General features: G+C 39.8%; 1 protein-coding gene across 1 annotated transcript in view; it reads right to left on the bottom strand.

Moving 5' to 3' along the window:
* Window positions 1–733: 733 nt before the first annotated feature.
* The window catches only part of ENPP6 (ectonucleotide pyrophosphatase/phosphodiesterase 6), a 60,105-nt gene continuing 38,368 nt past the window's right edge, over window positions 734–22,470 (bottom strand). Inside the window, exons 3-8 of the mRNA XM_065405594.1 lie at window positions 20,177–20,288; window positions 14,117–14,258; window positions 12,180–12,359; window positions 8,334–8,471; window positions 2,589–2,712; window positions 734–939 (exon numbers count right to left, since the gene is read on the bottom strand). Of these exons, the coding sequence (XP_065261666.1) occupies window positions 734–939; window positions 2,589–2,712; window positions 8,334–8,471; window positions 12,180–12,359; window positions 14,117–14,258; window positions 20,177–20,288 (902 nt within the window). The remainder of the gene's footprint in view (window positions 940–2,588; window positions 2,713–8,333; window positions 8,472–12,179; window positions 12,360–14,116; window positions 14,259–20,176; window positions 20,289–22,470) is intronic.

Consider the following 22,470-nt stretch of genomic DNA (forward strand, 5'->3'; position numbering starts at 1 on the left):
CATCCTGGCAGAGGATTAGACTAGATGACCCTTGTGGTCCCTTCTAACCCTAGGTTTCTATGGTTCTATGAGCTAATGGAGTACTGAGGGGGGTGATGTTCTTAAGGGAGAAGGAGAGACAAAGTGTGGGGAAAGAAGGATGTTATGGTTCTTGAATGCTCCCATGCCTACTTTTTCTTAAGGTTGTGCTTATTGTAGCTGAGTGGAGAGAGGCTGTTTATTCCTGTTCAAAGGAATGCGGCAGTGTACACCATGCATGTAACTGCTTTGTGAGGAGAGGGCAGGGCTGTAGCAGAGATAAAGAAATAATCCAGAATAAAACAATCAGTAAAATTACAAAGGCCTATATCCAGTCTTGAGCCCCTAACTATGCAGAGGTGAAAGCGTCTCCTTAGTTAGAGAATGAATTCCCCTTTTACTACCATATCTATCTCCTGGAGTAACTTTCTCACTCACGTTCACAATGGGCTACATTCTGCTCTCATTGACACTGCTGTATATACTTACAACAGTTCAAATGAAAGCAATATTTGGCTTTGCATTTGTTATAACCACTGTGATTTATCCCTTGTGTAACTTGAGGGATGAATTTGGGTGAATAGGTGCAATTTACCCAGACAGTATTCTGTTACTGAAGCCATTATTCAAATAAAGAATTCTAAAAAAAAAAAAAAAAACCAAGTTACTGGTCACACTGACCAATATTGTTTTGGGGCCAGAGTAACGAGATCTGTTATGAAAACAATAAAAGTAGAATTAATGCCAGCACACAGCTGCTCCACTGGAATAACTGTGCCAAACTGGCATTATTTTTTAACATACACTCCACTCTGGACCAGGATCCATTGTTTGATAGTGGCTGTATTCCTGCAATATTGCACATGATGTTGTAAACATCGACCGATCTGATTGGAGGCGCCCTGAAGTTAGATTTGAAATCTGAAACAAAGAAATGCAAAGAGGTGTTTTAGTCTCTGAATGGCAGGCAGGATTTAACGTTGGATAATTTCTTTTGCTTGAGGTTTTGAATTGCAGGAGCATCCAATAAACAAGGAATTAGGTGGGATGGGGACCTAATGTCTTTCCAGAGACTAATAGAAAGTCTTGTGAGTAGGACACAAAATTATCTGTTAAAATTAATTGGGCAAATAAGAAAAGAGAATGGAACTATTAAACACAGGAGCTATTTAAATGTTTACATGTTTGTGCATTTAAACATCGCTCTGCTGCCTTTTCAGCAGACAGTTTTGCTTTGCAATGATTGTGTGAAAGATTCTGAATCTCTTTTTTTCCCTCATCTGTGAAGAGCATGCACTAGTCGATATTTAAAGGGTCTGACAAACTGGGACTCAGAAATTCTCTATGTAATGATGCAGCAGGTGTATGATATAAGTAATAACCACATGGTTATCAAAGGAGCTACTCTGTCTTGATGAGCCCTTTGCCAAGACTAAAAAACAATACCTATATTTCATGTAGATTTAAAAGAGCTCAAGCCTAGCTGAGAACAGCAAGGTTCAATGGACTGGAAACTGTTTTGGGAATTAGGAGACTTCCTGTGTAGCCCTGGGCAAATCACTTGATGTCTCTGTGCTTAGTTTCCCCATCTGTAAAATGGGGATAATGGTACACACCTACAGAGTGTGTTCAGATCTGCTGATGAAATCCTGTGCACCCTGTATGTTAGTAGTAGTATAGAAATAGCATAATATACGCCACACAGAGATCAGGATCTGAGACTCCACGTTGTCCCAGATAATTACTGGTTGGTTGGGAAGTCTATGGGCAGGTCTTCACTATGGGGGGGGTCGATTTAAGATACGCAAATTCAGCTACGCGAATAGCGTAGCTGAATTCGACGCATCAGAGCCGACTTACCCCGCTGTGAGGACGGCGGCAAAATCGACCTCCGTGGCTCCCCGTCGACGGCGCTTACTCCCACCTCCGCTGGTGGAGTAAGAGTGTCGATTCGGGGATCGATTGTCGCGTCCCGACGAGACGCAATAATTCGATCCCCGAGAGATCGATTTCTACCCGCCGATTCAGGCAGGTAGTGTAGACCTAGCCTATGATAGTGTGCATGTCATGGAAGTGTACATAGCAATACATCGTGAGTTGCCAGGGCCTGGGATAGAAGTGGCCAATGTGCCAAAGATCACTGAAGGATTTAAACAATTGAGGATCTCAAACAATACAGGACCTATTGATGTGCCCATGTGCGAGCCTTAGAGTACATTAACAGGGAGGGATACTCAATGCTGATCCGAGGCTTGGGTGATCATAGTGGTAGGTTCCTGCACACTTACCATCAGGCGGCCATACAAAGTCCATGATGTCTGAAGGGCAAAGCAAATGTAATCTTTGGTTTCTCCCCTAGTTTCACATAAGATATAGAGGCTAAAAGGAGAGCAAGCTTGCTCTACTTTCATATGGGCTGTGATGGAAAGGCTCCATGTCCAGAATTAACTTCTACATCAACCCTCCACCCAAAACAGTGCAGCACTGTGGATCTGCCTTTTCTCTGAAGCTATTGTAGAGGCGGGGTGGGGTGGGGAGTTTGTGATTATCTGATCATTCATTTCGCCTACCTGGCCCGTATGCGAGGAAGAATCCCCTCATGTTCATGAGCTCATTGTCATATCCATGCCACCCATTCTGCCAGGCCTCCTTTTTCCCTGTGCCATTCTCCCAAAATGGAAGTTTCTCTTTACTCTGTGGGAAGAGAAACAAAACACAGGTTAACATATAAATGCCATAAGAGGGAGCCTTTAAATAATGAAGGAACTGGGTAAAATAATAATGTATCGTAACCTTTATTTTGTAATGGAGTTTATGTTCTGTCTCCATAGTCAAAGGATCGTAGTAGTTAGAGATGGAAAAGACTTATTAGATCATCAAGTCCAACCCCCTGAAAGGGCAGGATATAGTCACCAATAGGGGACATAGCAAGTATATTGAAACGGCACTTGATTCATTACAGTAGAATTCAAACGTAAAAGGAAGGCACATGAGAATATCCTTATATTATTATTACCTTCAATTGTATACAATGCCACATCTTCAGGCCCTGAGCCTGAGGGCAGCTAACGGGGAAGATAACCTTTTCAATTTGTATTCCCCTCTTCTCTGAATGTTTCTGGTTGGTGAATATAGATACAGAGCTAGTCCATATCAGTGAGTTCTTCTATGGCTGCTTCCTAGCAATGCCACTTTCTGACCAATTTCTGTCGTTCAATTCAGTGGAATAATTTACATGTAATTTTGTCCTTTGCCCTCATTACCAATGTCATAAAAGCCAGAAAAGGAAAAGACCTGTTAAAAAAGTTGGTCCATTTCATCCAGTCAATCCAATCAGCACAGGACTCTTCCCTACAACAAATTCTCAAATCTTTTGTCCTGTTTGCTTGCTTTATTATTGAAGCAATGAGGCTTCCTTTAGGAGGCTATTCCTAAATCAGGTCTGTGGAAGTTTTTGCTGAGGACATTCACCCTATGTTTTCTTTTGCTTAGTTTCATACCATTGCTCCTAGTTATACCCATGTAGACCACTCCAACAATTCTTTTCCTTCCTTAGTGTCTACATTCTTCAGATACTTGTACACAGTCATCTTATCTCCAGTTTGTTTTCACTTAGCCATGTTACACAGAAATAGTACTTTTAAACATTTCTCCGGAATCAGTCTCTCCAGCTCCATAGTAACAACTACTTAACAAAAAATCATTGTAGTACTTTTCATCCAGGAGGCTCCTAGAGGTCTTAACAACTGACATACAAGCAATAATGGAGGGTTATTTCCTCCATCAGTGGATTGCATCCTCCCTGGAATGAAATGTTGCAGCTGTTGAACACCACACAATGCCACACAAATATTTTAGGGCATGAAGTAAAGAAGACAACGTAGTTGTCTGAAACTGCAGAGGGAATTTATGAAGACCATAATGTAATTATCAAAGTTGGAATTTTGCCAGAACCCTGGAGTTAACACACCTACTGTTTTTAAACGGACCATGAGTCCTGAATGAACACAAGTGGTCAGGAATCAGGATCTCACTTTTACATCTCATCCAAAAAATGGCATGTCTAGCAGTGCCTACTAACACCTTGCTTGGGCATCGGATCAGGACTAGAGCTGGGTGACCAGGGAGAAATAATTGTAATCTCTTCAGTGACTTCTAAATAGTATTTCACTTCATCAATTGATGATATGTTAAAATTCTCCTGACTGATGAGTAACAGTGGCACTGAGTGGCCAGGCCCAAGACTAGAGAGATAGTGTGTGCACCTTGTATCCATAGCTCCAGTAAACTCGGACCAGTGATGAGACAGACTGATTTAAGATTCATTTCCATTTTATTTATATTTATTATCTGATTTTCTCTCTTCTTCCCCCTCCCAAACAATTGACCATGGATAGAAACTGTGGGATCTATTAAAAAAAATTATTGTAAAGTGTAGATCTTTAGGCTGCTAACTGCAGGAACCCCTTGAGTATCCATGCATTTCTTTGTATATAACAGTCAGCAGATGTACAAGATAATTGAACAGTTCTAGTTGACAAATTAAATCTGTTGCCTTGTCTCCATTGATTTCACTGACAGCACTCAGAGCAAGCTGAAGAGAAAATGGACTCAGTCTGCTTTTTTGTATAATCTTCTACTATGGTGCCTGCCTACACCACTATTCTGCTTAACGGAGTTCCAGGAAACTAATTGGCTGCTCACTATAGGACAAGTTGTATAGCATTTGTTGGCATCCACTCAAGTCATGCCAAGTCTTATCTAAGTTGCAAAGTTTCTTTGGAGATATCATGACATGGCTGAAGTTAAACCTTTTAAAAGCACTATCAGATGTTATGGACTCAGCTGTTTCCCTAGTAATGCCAAACTCAGGAAACAGAATGCCCTTCGATCACCAGCCCAAGAGTACAAGGAGAATAGTACCTTACTGCAGCTGTGAAATGCAGTCAGAAACATAGCAACTTTTTGCTGGTATTTGGGTGAGAAAACATGTTACTTTCTTTTACATTGGCAAATGGTTGCATAGGGTCATTAATAGCACTGGCTTCAGGCAAGCATAGTATGGGCAGGTGCTATGCCACCTTCTCAACATAGTGTTCCCAGGATACCACACTCCGTCCTAACTCGCAACAACTCCCCTTGCTAACCCAGTCCTGCTTCTGTTGAGAAGAGAGTACCAGTAGCTCAGAACTGTGCCAGCATGTGCAGTGATTTTGTAATATGCACAAATGGGAGCTAGGATGAGATTTGACACACCTATTTCTCCTATCTAACTTAAACCAAGACTGAACGTTGATCTCTAACAGTGAAATGCTAATGTACAAGGCCACGCAATTCCCTAACCCTCCCGACATTCTAAGGTTCTCCTACATACTTATGTTTGCTTGTAACTACAAATTCAGCTTGTTTAAACTGCAGAAAGTACAGCAGTAGAGGTACGTAACATAGACAGGCCAGCAAGCAAAGCATTAAGTATTGAGATACTGAAGCACAAATACATTATATTAAAAATTAAATTGGAGTAAAGAATGAGTAATCGTTCAGGAGGAAGAAAATAGTATCAACACCGAAACCAACAGAACTTATAAAAAAAAAGGGGGGGGGGGAGTATTGAGCTTTGGATAGTGAAATGCAAAAGTGAAGTCTGGAACGTATGGAGAGGGTAGAATTCCAGAGACATTCCCCCTTTCTGCTCAATAATAATGTGAGTAGTGCTCAGAGAGTACTAACAACAATGGAAAATTTAAAAAGAAATTAAAAGGTGAACACAATAGGAAAGAGCTTGACAAACTCTTTTCAATGGTTTGGGCAGAAAAATAATTGAAATCTCAATTATTACTTTAAAAATATGACACACAACTTCTTTTTCAAATCTGAGGCTCAGATAATGAAAATACACCCAGAGTGAGGAAGAATTGACTGAATGAATGAGAGGGCATTCTTGAAAATCAGAAACAATAGGGAGGAATGGGCAGAAAGACAGAAATAATTTTGTAGTAAGCAATGTTTGCTCTACTGTTGTTAAGGGTTTGTCAAACTTCCATTATTTAAATTTTTTCAGCATTCATAAGTGTTCTGAATGTTAAGCTGGTACTGTACAAAAGGTTTTAGTTGCAATCATTTTTTAAAAATCAATTAAAGAAAATGGTTTCAGATACTTTTTTTATATATTCTTGTAACTCATCAGTGGTATTTAGATTTTTAAACTGAAAATGTGCAGCTCACCAATCCATATTCATGAATGATTTTTTTAAAGGAGGCATTTAGGTAAGTTTGTGAAACTCAGCATCACAAACTAGAGGTGTTATGTTGAAAATGTGGCAGTCAGATAACTATATGACAGGCATAAAAGGAGCTGTTCTGTTTAGCTATGTTAATTTGTGAGGCAAGTGTGGTATAGTTATTAGAGAGAGAGACTGGGAGCCAGTACTCCTAGGTTCTATTTCCAACTCTGTTACTGACTTATGTCACCACTAAGTGACTTTGGACAAATTACTTAACATAGTGGTGCCTTCATTTACCTGTCTATAAAATGTGTATAACCATAGTTACCTAACCTCAGCATTGTGAGGCTTAAGTAACATTTGTTGTTAAAGCTGCTCGAGAATTTTTTGAGGAAATGTTTTTCGCCAAAAAGTTATTTGTCAGATCAGAAATTATTTGTGGGAAAGAGTTTTGATGAATTTCCCAACTTTAAAAAAAAAAAGTTGGAAAAGAAGTTTTGAAATGGTTGAAATGTCATCTTTTGACATTTTTGAAACAAAAAAGTTATGGGCTTTTGGTTCAAAACTCTTTTAGTTTCAATTTTTTTTTCAAGATTTTGATTTTTTTTTGTCCCAATTTGAGATGGGAAAACTATTTCCTGCCCACCCCTAAATGCAATGCACTTTGAAAGACTTGGATGAAATATCAAATACTAAATAATAGTAGTAATATTTTATAATAATGAAGAACTGTTATGAAAGTCTCTATATATACAGGAGTAACAAATTCCACTTTTTTTTTTTTTAAAAGTGCTTAGATGTTAAACCCTGTATACGGAGTTTTGTAATATTTAATTAGTTTGCCTACTAAAATTCATCCTTGCAGTTTCAATTGGATAAGGTATTCTTCATTTCCTGTCTTCGGACTGTGGTTGCTACTGTATGCCCTGCAAGAGGGTCTGATCCTGCAAGATGAGTGCCTCCCAGGAGCATTTAGCACCTTTCTGGAAGGCACTCTGAAATAGCCATTGTATTCCACCCCAGAAGTGATTGCATTTCAGTGATAGTTAAACTGAGTCCTATGCATAGAAATCAGTGCTCTCTCGATTATGTATTCCTTCCAAAACCTGAGTTAAATAGGAGTTTTGGATATATAAGGAATGGAAGATTGTGAAATACTTTGTGAAGTGCTTTACATCTGTGAAGTGCTTTGGTTTCCTTTTGGATAAAACAGCCTACACGTGTATGTCAATTACATTTTTGATTTAAAAAAAAAAAATTCAAAATAATTACACATAACTACCTGTGTGTGTGTGTACGTACACACACACACACACACACTTCATTAACATAGTTGTGCTTATGGCGGATAACAAAATGCCCATCTTCAGCCACTTGTAAGCATTCACTTACATACACCTAAAATAGTTACTTTCTTGCGTAAATGCTGATTTTTTTATCACCTTTGGGCATGGATTCCTTATAAATAAGTTTTTATCTATAACAAAAAAACCCCATCCCCTTTGAATTACATAGAGGGTGGGGAAATTACCAGAAGCAAAGGAATTATTGAAAATTGTAGTAGTGTAGAGCTTAGTGGTGGGGAGATGGTAGCAAATAATTGGAAATGGGGGGAAGTCAAGAGAGTAGATCGTATTTTTAAGGGACAGTATGATGTCAGAAAAGTACCTGGGGAACCAAGTCAAGGGTACTCTGGTGGAGGAAATATTGTCATACATTAGGATAATCTTACGTTGCAAAAGAAAGTAATCCCTGAACCTAACCAGAGGAAGGTTGAAAGGAAAAGGTAAACTGGATGAAGAGGAAAAATAATTATATGCAAAAGGAAATAAGTTTCAGCTCTTATTATACCATGACTGGACAAAGGACCAATCTTAACTTAGATTTGATGTAGTTATCACACCGTTAGTTTCATTTAAAATACATTTCTAGTATTTAAATGTGGGGCAGTAGTATTTATCCCAGCTAAACTCCAAGTCAGTAGTATAACTCACCATTAATCTTATAATTTTACATCTTTTTTATTATTCATTTTATATATTGTACTTTTTAACCAGACTGGTAAATCAATAATTTGTTCATACACTTTACCTCTGCTATGAACCATCCTTCCTCAGCCACAAGAGTTAAAGGAGACACAAATTTCCCTTTTTTGTAATAGAATCTATCTGGAATTTCCTCTATGCTATAAACATTCATGTGTTGCACAGCTTTCAGTTTATTATGCACCTGTAAAGGAAACAAAAGTTATAAAACCATCTGCCTGTAAAAATTGCACATGTATCTGTTGGTGAGGGAAAACTTCTGCATTTTTAAACCAGGTAGCTTATCTTCGTAAGTGTCCAGTTGTGTGCACCAATACTCATTAATGCATACAAATATGAGACTTTGCAGGTGCAAATGGGTGTTTATGCAAATTTGGTAGATGTGTTTTAGGAGGCTCCTTTGAAAATTTGCCCCCTACACACACCCAATTTGTGTGTATACATGTGCACACATGCACATGCACACTGAGCTACAGCACTGGAAACAATTATGGAGACACTGAGGGTATGTCTACACTACCCGCCGGATCGGCGGGCAGCGATCGATCCAGCAGGGATCAATTTATCGTGACTAGTCTAGACCTGATAAATCGACCCCCGAGTGCTCTCCCATCGACTCCTGTACTCCAGCGCCGTGAGAGGTGCAGGCAGAGTCGACAGGGGAGCGGCAGCAGTCGACTCACCGCGGTGAAGACACCACGATAAGTTGATCTAAGTATGTTGACTTCAGCTACGTTATTCACGTAGCTGACGTTGCGTAACTTAGATCGATCCCCTCCCCCCCCCCCCCCCCAAGTGTAGACCAGGGCTGAGTTAAACAGTGAAAACAAGTGTGCTCTAGTAGGCAGGACCAGCTGGGGCTGGGGTTGGGAGGGAGAGGATTTGAAGGGTAGTTGCCCTGGGCCCCTGTTTGAGATAATAGCTCTCATCTATCTCATAAGGATGCCGTGAGATTAATTCATCAATGTTTTATTGGAGCTCTGAAGACGCTCAGCCCTATGTCTAGAATGTCAGCATACAAATTTAACCCAAATTATTCAGCAGAAATACTCAGAGAACATATGGTGGAGATGTGTCATTATTTAATTTGAGGGTATAAATCTCTCTTCTCCACACTTTTCATTGTTATAACCTACATGAAAGGATAGATGCATTAATTGTGTGGTAATGTTCACAGCCTTTAAGTGAAGTTAGGCCAATGGCCTGAATATTTAAGTGATGGTTTCAGATGTGTGCAGGGTGGATTTGCTTTGTTTCACTTCCCCTGCCAAATATACACCTCACATGGAAACTCTCCACAATTACAGCCACCATCAAGAAACAATGCACCAGTGTCTAATAACTGGACTCGCTGGGTCAAATCTTGCCACTCTTATGTTGAGTTGAACCTTAATTCGTGAATAGTCCTATTGTTTTAAAATTGAATTGGACTGCTCAAAAGTATTGTACTGGTAGTACTTCACATGAGTTAAGAATGGGAGAGTCTGGCTTGCAGGAAAAAAGGCTGTACTTACTGAACTTACTACAGTCTGTCCACTAGCTTTGAGATGGTTACTTCTGGTGCTGTTAAAGTAACTGCCTCCTAGGCTATGTCTACACTTAAAACGCTACAGCGGCACAGCTACAGTACTGCAGCTGCACCTCTGTAGAACTTCAGTGTGGACACTCATTACAGAGACAGGAGGAGTTCTCCCATCAATCTAGGTAATCCTACAGGTAGTAGCTAGATTGATGGTAGAATTCTTCCGTTCACCTAGCCCTGTCTGCACTGGGGGTTAGGTCAGTTTAACTACGTCTCTCGGGGGATTGGGGGGATTTCCACACCCCCTGAGAGATGTAGCTATTCTGATGTAACTTTTCAGTATAGGCTAGCCCAGGGGTTCTCAAACTGGGGGTTGGGACCCCTCAGGGGGGTCACAAGGTTATTACATGGGAGGTCGCAAGCTGTCAACCTCCACCCCAAACCCCACTTTGCCTCCAGCATTTATAATGGTGTTAAATATATTGAAAAGTGTTTTGAATTTATAAGGGGGGGTCGCACTCAGAGACTTGTTATGTGAAAGGAGTCACCAGTAAAAAAGTTTGAGAGCCACTGGGCTAGCCCTAAATGATCAGCTGCAAACTCAAAGGTTTCAAAGTAGCAGCCGTGTTAGTCTGTATCCGCAAAAAGAACAGGAGTACTTGTGGCACCTTAGAGACTAACAAATTTATTTCAGCATAAGCTTTCGTGGGCTACAGCTCACTTCTTCAGATGCATAGGAAATGCAAACTCAAATGCACTCTGTAGATAATGGGAAGGTTAGGGAGGATGGCCCACTCTGGGCAGTAGCATTCCTAGGAAAAGATGATAAATTTAATTTCCTTTAAAAAACAAAAACAAAACTCCCATTAGGGAAATGAAATAGGTACTTCTGATTACTCTGTGCTCTGGAGTCGTGAAGAAAAATCCTTCAGAAAAAAATCCCCATGCACCAACACCCTGCATTCCATCACTACCCAGGGATGTAGAGCCATTTAATGGAACTTAAGCAGGTGCTTTGTTGAACTGAGCATGAGCTCTGTCAATGTGAGTAGCAAGCATTACGGTGGCTGGTTTGCAGATCCAGCCAAAAAATATAGAGGTCTCTGACATGAGACTGAGGCAGGTCAGCCTCCAGAGAGAGGGCATTATGAGTATTTTAATAACCTGTGTGAGCCCTACATGAAAGCTCTGGCACTCCTTTGAGACCACTTTATACCCTGGCACTAGCTTCAAATGGTCAGACCATCAAGTCAGTACAATACCAGCTCTATTTCCTGAAGTGGCTGTTTTTGTGCATAAATCTACAACCTTTGCCCTCTCTTATAATCATTTAATCTACAATGTACAAGTGAGTTATGAAACTGCATCCACTAGAAGAAGAATTGTAGGAAACAATCTTGCACTGGTAGGTACCTGGACTAGATCACTTAATATGTCTACTTTCTCTGATTCTATGGAAAACAGTAATAGTTTTTCAAGAGTATGTTTTTTAGTTAACTATCAATGGGACATTCTTATTTGTTAACCCTATTGCGCTTTCAGAAAGTTAGTCTAGAACTTCACTTGGTTTCCATAATTTTATTTCCAACAGTCTCAAAACCAGCACTTTGGGGCTTTTGTCATTTATTGAATCAAAAATGCTAATGCTTCAAAATTGTTGTAAAGAGATTGTCATTGTTGTAAAAAAAAAAAAAAAAAAGCCAGAATTTTCAAATGAGCCTAATTAAGTTAGATGCCCAAATGCCATTGAAATTCAGTGGAATTAGGGCACTTAACTCCCTTAAACTCCTTTGAAAATCCCAGCCTGGATGCTGAAAGTTAGGGTTCTATATAGGTGCCTAAAAATGGACGTAGAACTGACTTGATTTTGAGACATGCTGCGCTCCTCTTGAGCTCAATGAAAGCTGAGGGTGCTTAGGTCCCCTTGAACATTTATTTATGGATTAATGTTAGTCTAATTAAGTCTAGTGTCAGGCACCAGGTTAGAAAATGTTGGCAGTGTTTTATAGTATTAAACAAAAAAATTAGAAAACAAGTCTACCTCTCTGCCTAAAGCAAATAGATGTTGCTAATATGGGATGGGTGTGTGTGTGTGTATTTGCGTAAAGAATATAATTCAGAGAAAGATTATAGTTTTTGATTTGCATGATGTGAATTTTACTCAAAAATGGTTTGCACTTTATCATCCATCATTAGGTGAAACCTGAATCACAGGCCCAAATTCTGCCTTCTGATATGCAACTCCCATTGACTTCGGTAGGACCTGTACATGCATATCTGAGGGCAGAACTGGACTCCCGAGATTTAAACTAAAGCTGAGAAATGATTGGTATAAAACAGAAGAAATAACGAGGTGATTCTTTTGCTTGCCTCAGTCTGCTTCTCCTTAGTTGGCCACAGGCTCACAACAGGGCCTCGGTCCTTTACTTGGATAATATCAGTCATATTGATATAGTTCTTCAACTCAATCACTTTGTCCAACCAGGAAATGTCAGTCATCCCATGATCCGAGAACAAAATGACATTCAGGTCATTCTGAAGGCCCTTGTCCTGTCAAATTAGTGAAGATAGCAATTACAGTTTGAAAAGAATACAGTGTGTTCCTAAGTCAAAGTTTTGTGATAGTTGGCTGAATTCATTCTTGCCTAAATTCCACTGCAATCAGTGGAGTTACAGTGAGGATGGGGTTTGCCTGGGATACTTTACAGTAAATTACAACAACAACAACAACAGAAAGTCTGGTCTTGGTCTGTTCAGACAGATCTCATGAGATTTTCTATCATTTTGGCCTGAGATTTTTCAAATGCTGATCAAAAGAATTTGGCACTATCTCAGTTGAATCCAAATCTTACTATTGGTTCAAATTTAAACCTGACCATCAAACCCTATCTTGATTCTAATCTCCATCTGGATAAGTGCCATCAAACTTCCTGGCACTATCTCTAGTTAAAGGTAGTATTTCATTCCTATGCATTTGTTGTTAATGAACATTTCATACAAACTGCTATGCACCAATCCCAATCTCATCAAAGTGAATGGGAGTTCACTGGCACGAGGATCTGACCTAATCTCTTTTTCTCTTTAGTCCAAATAGACTGAGAAAAACTTTCCCATGTCCATCTGCGTGGGTAGGTCATTTCCCTCAAATATAAAACTTTAATTCTGTTCTGGTGCTCTTATAGTTTATTGAGATTGAAATATTTTTCACCCCTTTCCTCATATTACTTATTGCTGAGGAAATTAATACCTCAAGGTTTATTTACCATTATGGACAGGTATCCATAGCACTTCATGCTTCCTGGTAGCAGAGAAATTCACAGAACTGGCTTTTACCCAGCAGCCTGATGTGTTCATTCCCCACTATAAAATCAGCTGGATAATTTTTAAAGCAAAGTTGCAAGATATAGAGTTATGAATAACACCATAAATCTGCCATAAAAGGTAATTGTCTGATTCTACAGCCCTTATAAAAATGAATAATCTTTACTCATCTCCCTAGTGTAAATTCCAGTTAACAACTATGTTTCTGAAAAGAGCAATGTCCCTGCTGGTTTACAGCGTCCTGGGGCTAGTGATATTATCATGCAAACCACCAGAGACCAATACAGAGCGTCTACTGAAATTAAATTAAGGGCGGCAGTATCATGCCTTAAGTTCCCAGCAAAATCAATAACCTCTGTTATTGCAGAAATTCAACCCTAACTGCCGTTACATGGGTATGAACAGGACTTGAATACTCAAAAAGAGTAATTCCCAGAGCCCTCCTGGGAGGCACTGGGGTTTGGGGCATCAGCCCTGTGGATATAAAAATATTTACCGGAGCTCCGCTCTGTACAGCTCCGGCTGACTTTAACCTCTGAGTATGAATATGCATAACATTCTCCATAATGTCTTGCAGAGCCATTTTTTTAACCTCCTCAAACATTGTTTTATAGTCTCAGTTAAATACTGTTTCAGAAATACCTCTTTAGCAACACTTGTTGCAACAGTAGAGTTATTTTAAGGTAGAAGGGGTAACTCATTATAACATTGAACTGACTCATTCAGCTAAGTACTATGTTCAAGAAAGAAGGCAAATCACAACTATAAACACCATGTATAACAAGGAACCTTTCACTACCAAGCAGTTGTCTAATACAGGAAGGAAAATTTACAAAGGGAAAGGTACTAAGAGCTTGGCACCTTTGAAATGCCACATGCTTATTAACCAGTGAATTATTGCAAAGGAGCTATAATGGTAATAAGGATCAGAGTAGAAAGAAAAATGAAGCATACCAAAGCACACAATCTTTTGTCACATCACTGACCTTGATTAGTTTGGTCATGTTGTTCAATACTTTGTCCACTGCCTTCAAAGCATTCTTCCTCTGAACAGATGAAGGACCAAAATGGTGGCCTTCCACATCGATGCGTTCGTAGTACACTGCTGCCATTTCTGCACTGCCATTTCTGGGGTTGCAACATAGCAAAAGAGTCAGATGCCAATGTGACAGTGTATCCCATAAGGCTTTATGGGGAGGGGGTGCTTATAAATGTATGTATGACATAACTGGAATATGTTTTGTGCTGTCTGTGCCATGTAATATATCTCCGTAAAGGTTATGGTCTACTATATCTATTCATCCTATTTGTACATATATATCATTTTCTACTTGAGGTTAAGAATATGGGCTGTATGCTTGCTTGGTTTCTAAGTAAGCTTTGGGAGGCATTTGGTCAGCTTCTTTAGGAAGGAATTCGCCAGGTTAAGTACCTGATCAGGAAACACTTGGAGAACAATGCATCTTGGAATGCTCCAATCCACATAAGAAGTCTTCCTGGAGACATGCAAGATACCATGTGGACAATGGCTTCGGCCTGAGTCATGCAGGGACATGTGACTTGCCCAGGTGACTCCAGAACTCCATCTTGGAGCTGGACTTTGCATAGGAGGGAGGAGGGGGGTCTCCACCCACAAGAGAGAGTCTATTTAAACCCGTGGGAGACCCCTCCATTTTGGTCTTCAGCTGGCTAAAGAAGGAGCCTCTCCATCCCCCCAGGATGCTTGAAGGAAACTAGAACAAACAACAGTAACTACAGGGGGGGTGAGTGATTGCTGGACCCAGGCTAAAAGGAGATTAGCCTGTAAAAGGGAGCATTCTGGAACTGGTGAGGATCTTATCTGTATTTAGTTTGATTAGATATAGACTTGCGCATTTTATTTTATTTTGCTTGGTGACTTACTTTGTTCTGTCTGTTACTACTTGGAACCACTTAAATCCTATTTTCTGTATTTAATAAAATCACTTTTTATTTAGTAATTTACTCAGAGTATGTATTAATACCTGGGGGAGCAAACAACTGTGCATATCTCTCTATCAGTCTTATAGAGGGCGAACAATTTATGAGTTTACTCTGCATAAGCTTTATGCAGGGTAAAACGGATTTATTTGGGTTTAGACCCCATTGGGAGTTGGGCATCTGAGTGCTAAAGACAAGCACACTTCTGTGAGCTGTTTTCAGGTAAACTTGCAGCTTTGGGGCAAGTGATTCAGACCCTGGGTCCGTGTTGGAGCAGACGGGAGTGTCTGGCTCAGCAAGACAGGGTGCTGGAGTCCTGAGCTGGCAGGGAAAACAGGAACAGGGGTAGTCTTGGTACATTGGGTGGCAGCTCCCAAGGGGGGTTCTGTGATCCAACCTGTCACAGCCAACATGTACATTATTTTACTTTTTCAGGGGCCAATACCACTCATTCTTATTCAGGTGAACATTGAATTAATCTTAACTTGCCTAGTATATATCAAGGATATGTTATCAACAGTATATACCATCATCTGCATTAGGATCACTGCAACAAGATTTTGTGAGTGTTTTTTAGACCTGGCTTCCTTTATTAAAATAGTATTCTACAGTAATGGTCCAAAGCACTGCAGTTTACATTAATGCTAATACAATGTTTTGAGCCATTAATGTAGAATACTGTATTTATTTTAATTAGTTTTCCTTTTTACTCATTGGCTTCAGCCAGTTTTGGGGAGAGATCCCAAGATAATCTGAAATTCACGTCTTCTGTTGGGCACACTAGTCAAAAAAAAAGGGGGTGGGATGGAGGAAATCATGGAAGTTAGAGATTGGAAGAATGTGTTAAGTCAGGGATTCTCAACCTGTGAGTTGCGAACAGGTGTTGGGGTTGCGACCACCTAGTCCTTCCAATATTGTTAAATGGGAGAGACGGTCTTAGCTGGATAAGAGGGAGATCCCAGTACAGAAAATGAGGTCCTGGCATGGAAAAGGTTGAGAACCATTGTGTTAGGCAATCTAGCCTATCTCTGTTACTTATTCAGTACAAAACATTTTCTCATTCTTTGTCTACTCTAATTTAAAATATTTGAAGTGAAGGTGCCTTTATTTCGTCCCTCTGGAGACTATCCACGGTTTAACAGATCTCATTGATAACAATATTTCCCCACTATTCAGTCTACATTAATTTTTCTTAAATTCAACTGATTACTTCTACTATATATGTACCTTTTGAACCTCTCTCTGAATAGTTCTCTTCCTCTTTGATGTTTACAGCCTTCAAATACTTTTATCTGAGGTGTGTTTTCCCTCCTCACCCATTCCCAAATCATCATTTAGTTCTATATAAAAGCCGTATAAGATCTAAGTATTACTTATTCTTGATTGTATGAGATGAATGGACTTATTTAGACTGAGATGTGAAATTTCTTAGTAAGGGCTCAGTCCTGTCGGATAAATGCTTAACTTCAAGCATGTGACTTTTATGGGACAAATCACATGCCTAAAATTAAGCACATGCATAAGAGGTTTGCAGGATCCGAGCAGGAGTGGCCAGAACCTTACAAGACTGAGCTCTTATTAGCTATCATTTTTACCATAAAGAATGCTGAAGAGAGCAGGGTAATGCTAAGAAATGCTTTACCTTTTCAAAGCACTGCACAAACATTACCTTATCTTCATGACACCATTTTACAGCTGGGGAAAATGAGACAGAGATTTTGGCCTAACTTTTCAAATGTGTATATGTAAAATTTGGCTTCTAAATATGGACACGGGAGCTTAACTTTGGGCATGTAGTTTTGAAAAGGTTGGCTAAAGTGACTTTCTCAAGGGACTTGATTCAAAGAAATGGGAAATCTTCCTGAAACACTCTTTCCTTTGACATCAACAGGAGTTGGACTGGGCCCATAGCCAGTAAACACTCCAGATGAGAAATCTTGTCCCCACTGAAGTCAGTGACAAAACTCCCTTCAATGGAGCCAGGATTTCACTACAAGATTAGACTCAGGCGTTCCTGTTTCCAGACCCAAGACTTATCCCTACACCATGCCAGAACTCATAAAAGGCCCTATGCTGCTTTCACTGAAGTTAGTTCAGATTTTGCTGTTGACTTTAGTGAGAGCAGGAGCAGACCCAATTCATTAACTTCTAATGACTGCCTCATAGCTAAAATGCACATTTGGGGGATTTTAATTTGAGGCTTTTCTAACTGCAGCTTCAAATATTAACCAACTGACTGACAACCTGGTGTGTAACACTTGGCATTCTTGTCTTTATGTGGGAGAATGACCTTGCCACGGACAATTTTCCCACATGTAGTTCGTTTCAGCCATAGGTTAGTTGGTTTAAAATGTATTTAGTGTGTGGAAGAGAGGCATTTTACAATTGGGAATGGATCTATTTATCTGCCTTTTACAGTGCCAAGAATCGGAAGCTCTCCCGGCCATGTGTAATAATAATGGAAATGACTAATGGAAGTGTCTTTTCTACTGAGATTGAGGGCACAAATTTACACCTCTAAAATAACTATATTTCCAGAGTACTCCTTCCAGCCTTATGTCTAGCACAACAGTACAGTAAAACAGTCCATTCTTTCTTAAAGTAGTGAAAATGGATGATGGGGATAGAAAAAAGAAATGAGAGAGAAAATGAGGAATAAGAGGAAGATATTTTATAAATCTTAATCCCCTCTTCTCTCCTTGCTTTCTTCTTCCTTCCCTATTCCCCCTTTCTGTAAGTAGCTATCATATTAATACTTAAGACTGATTTTATTTTCAATCACTCTCACTCTCCATCATTCTTCCCTTGCTGCTTCTATGCAAATAGGTAGCAGCTACATGGATGCGGGTTTAAAGAAATGGAACTCAGTCCCTCCAGCTGAAGTTCAAGAGGGAGTCAGAGAGGAACTTCTTGAAATGAAAATAGGAAATTAGAGGTGGTTGTAGCTCTCCAGGTCCAGCTGTACCTGCAGTGTTTTGGCTCCTCACATGGCTGCAGGTGGTGTTTACTGTAGGTATTACAGTACCACCAGTTTGCTCTGTTAATTGAAAATGCCAGCTCTCTCCCCTTGTGAGCTGTGAAACTGACTCTCTCATGTTCTTGTCCAATTTTTTTTTAACTGAAGGCAGCAGCTAGCAGCCTTGTGTGTCTGAGGGAATTAGCAATGGAAATATTTTCAGTGGGCTTCAGCTTTCCAAAAGAACAGCTTGAGGGACTAGATCTTTCACAGTTCAGCCATTACTTCATCAAACTTTAATAATGTTCAAAATCTGCCAAGTCCAAGACGAGACTCTCTCCAAATCCTCTTACGCCCTTTGCCTCACAGAAACCAACCAGGAAGCAACAAACATACCCACTCCCAGCCCGATACACTATCCCTACAATGAGGATTTCAATTACCATTTTCAGTTCTTTCTCATCACTCAATAAGGTGAATGCTGATGATTAAGGAATTCTTAACAAATAAAGTCTAGCAGGTGAGTTGCTTCACATCTGTCCATCCATCTATCCATCCCTCCATCCACCCAAAAATCATACAAACAGGGAAACCATTTAATATCAGGTTTCCAGTCACCTCATAAACTGCATGAGTAAGAAGAAATCCTGCACTGAATTATTGGATTGATTCCTCAGCTGTGTGGCAGCAGTGCTCAGGATCCCTGAAAGCCACAAAGGTGGTGTTCAGCTGCTTGACTTATCTGAATGTGAAAGACATCTTTCATACCAGGCAAGACATTTTTCAGATACTTTATTTGCATATGTACCACCCAAAGTAGGTTAAGTTTAAAACTTTGAATGTGGACTCAAGATTGACTTTCAGTGAAACATAGGCTCCTATATCACTTAAGCACTTTTGAAAATTTAACCCAGTCCTACAACACTTTATTCAAGCAAATAATGTTTACACATGCAAATTATCCCATTGATTTCAAAGGGACTGTTTAGGTGAGTAAGCACTATTAATGGTTTGCATGACTGCATTTTCAGTCCTCACTGAAGACTCGTACCTTTGACAAGTTTAAAGGAATTTGGTTTAGATACAACAAAGTTATATATCTTGAAAATTGCAATTGCATAATGGGATAAATTTGTTTTCCTTAACTTTCTAAATGCATTCTGAAGTATGAGACTCCAGATTGTCTGTCTAAAAGGTAATTTTCATGATATACTTATGCAAGACTAAGGGGTGGTTTGAACCTGAGGTTCCTTTAGTTTTATATACAATAGCAAGTTTATACACACACTTAAGAATTGGAAAGTTATATTCAGGTTGAACGCTGTTCAACGCCCATTTTCTGCAACGATAATCTTCCTAGATTTATACAGCAGGCTACAACATTTGAAAGGTAATGATACAACAAATACAAATGATATAATAGATTAAGAGTTTAATAGAGTAAGTGTATCCTGGAAATGACTACATTATAGTTATAACAGAAAGTTGCTAATGAAGAGGTTTGGTACATGTGGCCTCGAGAATGGGGCCGCGTTGGTCTTGAATACCCCAGATCTTACTTGGTTTTAAAAGCTAAGCAGGACTCTCCCTGATTAACATTTGGTTGAGAAATGGCTGAACCAAAAGCCTGGATCCGAACAAGCTTCCACTTGAGGTTGCTCAAATCCAGATCTGAATTGTATGGGTTGGGCCCATCTGTGTATGGAAAGTTTGTATATGGAATCTAGCATTAAGCTTCTAAATAGGTGGCCTAATTTAAATCTCAGAAGAGCTGAACACTCAATAACTCCAGTTGCCTTTAAATGATTAAAGTCTTTTTGTGGCTAAATGAGTTGATTCTGTCAGTCTGATATATAAATGGATTGAGCCTCATTTCTCTATTAATAGCCAGTATATGGAAAATAATTAATGATTATGGCACATGCATGCCATATCATAAGCAAGAAGAAAGCCATTGAAAATACATATTTTTCTGTGTCTATGTTATAACAGCAAAACCAAACCTTGGCTTCATCAGGTCCTTCAAGATGGTCACTAATCCCCAAGAAAGTGCCTTAAGGCAAAGCTATTGCTGCTCAAATACTAATGTTTGAGAAAAGAAATATTGTGATAAAGAATTGTGGTGACTTACCTCAATGACTCCAGAGCATCACTGACAGCATCAGAGAAATTGGAGTCTGTTGGGACACTGAAATATGGTCGACAAAAACTAGGTCTGACACCAAGGATTTCAACCTCGCAGCCTAAAAAGACAAATATTGTATGTTTTGGTTTTGATTATAAGCGACAAGCACTGGGGAGCATGGGAAGGTGAATGTTTCTTGTATTTCTGGCCATATCAGCTGGAGATTTTGAAGACTGTCAGAGCCAAAATGACATCTGTCATTCATTTCACATTCTTAATTCATGAAAGATGGCACAGCATTTGTCTGTATGGAGAGTATTTGATGGAGGTCTTCTGGAATCCATTAATTTTATCCTTTTTCCCCTTCTAAAAGTGCCATGTTGGTATGACCTTCCCTTTGATAAACTCTGATTCCTGTGTGGCACGTCTTTGCCATTTAGACCACCAAGTTGGCTCCTTTTGTAATAGTTTTCAATAATACAATCACATTCCTTCATTCCCAAATATCCAATGTAACAGAGGTCTAGATTATTATTCCTAAAGTAGACTTTCCAATTAAACACAACACCATAAAAATACCCTCCATAAAATATATTTTACTATGTGAGACTGGAATGGAACAGTTAGATCTCATTCTTAGAGGTTCTTATCAAAACAGTTTAAGTCAATTAACTCTCTTAGTAACCTGCAGCCTTTCCTAGTAAAATACAATGTGTTTTGTGGCATACAACTTGTGGCAACATATCCTATAGGAGAACATGGGCTCTTAACACAGGAGAGCAAGTTTTTTATGTCTGGTTACTGCACTAGTGGGTGACATTAATATTTATAAGTATACGGCTCAGCAACACAAAATTCATGCAATTTAGCTTTAAACACCCCGGGAGCCACAGCAATATATACTTCTTGGGATATTCCCAGAATACAGAGAGAGAGAGATCTTTTGCAAAATGGCTTCATGGCATAGAATCATAGGACTGGAAGGGACCTCGAGAGGTCATCTAGTCCAGTCCCCTGCACTCAGGCAGGACTAAGTATTATCTAGACCATCCCTGATAGGTGTTGTCTAACCTGCTCTTAAAAATCCCCAATGATGGAGATTCCACAACCTCCCTAGGCAATTTATTCCAGTGCTTAACCACCCTAACAGTTTTTCCTAATGTCCAACCTAAACCACCCTTGCTGCAATTTAAGCCCATTGCTTCTTGTCCTACCTCAGAGGTTAAGAACAATTCTTTTCCTGCCTCCTTATAACAACCTTTTATGTACTTGAAAATGGTTATCATGTCCCCTGTCTTCTCTTTTCCAGACTAATATGTAGTAAAATATTTTGAGATGTTGCTAGGTCAACAAGAGAGATTATTTTTCTACCCTAAAGTGGTGTTAGCAGCACTCTGAAATTGCCACAATTTTGCCACTTTGCTAAACCTTTGGGATTAAAGAACTATGCTTTAAGGAATGCTGGGAGCTGGATTCTGTTGTAGGAGGAAATAAGGTTATACAACACCATAGGCGCTGAGTTTTTAATCTGCTGGGGGTTACTTCACCCAGGCCCCACCCCCACTCTACTCTTTCCCCCAAGGCCGCAACCCTCCCTGCTTTTTTTCCACTCCGGCTCCGCCCCTACCCTGCCTCTTCCCTTCCCCACCCTTTCCACACCCAGTTCCGCCCCCTCCCCTGAGTACACTGTGCCCTCACTCCTCCCCCCTCCCCTCCAGCACCTCTTGACGCTGGGAGGGAGGGGGAGGCACTGATTGGTGGGGCCCACCGGCGGGCAGGAGGTGCTGGACAGAGGGGGAGGTTCTAGTAGGGTGGCTGCCAGTAGGTGCTCAGCCCCCACCATTTTTTCCCCAGGGGTGCTCCTGCCCCAGAGAGCCCATGGAGTCAGTGCCTATGCACAGCACTGTTTATGTTGCTGTGATGCTGAGCCAGTGAGGGTTAAGTAACCAGCAGCCTACGTGACCTGAAAACAACCCTTAAGGACATATTAGAAGAGTATTGAAATGGTAAACAGGGCCATTCCTTATAGATAGTTAGTAAAGCCATATTAAATAGACTAGAGTCCTTGAAATGTAGGCCTGTATTGTTAGAGAATTAGGAATAGATACTAATTGTATTTGTCTGTGTTTATCTGTATCTTGTAGGTAAACTTATAGCTGCTAATTATCTTATAAGTGCTAAACTTCTGTTCCTGTCTATACTATTTCATTACTGTATTCTATTGATTCAAAAATCAAAAGAGGATATTATCATTTATATTGGACTTGAGGTGTAATAATATTATTGTCTTCGTTCCTCTT

Source organism: Emys orbicularis, chromosome 5 (genome assembly GCF_028017835.1).
Source record: "Emys orbicularis isolate rEmyOrb1 chromosome 5, rEmyOrb1.hap1, whole genome shotgun sequence".
Taxonomy (NCBI): Eukaryota; Metazoa; Chordata; order Testudines; family Emydidae; genus Emys; species Emys orbicularis.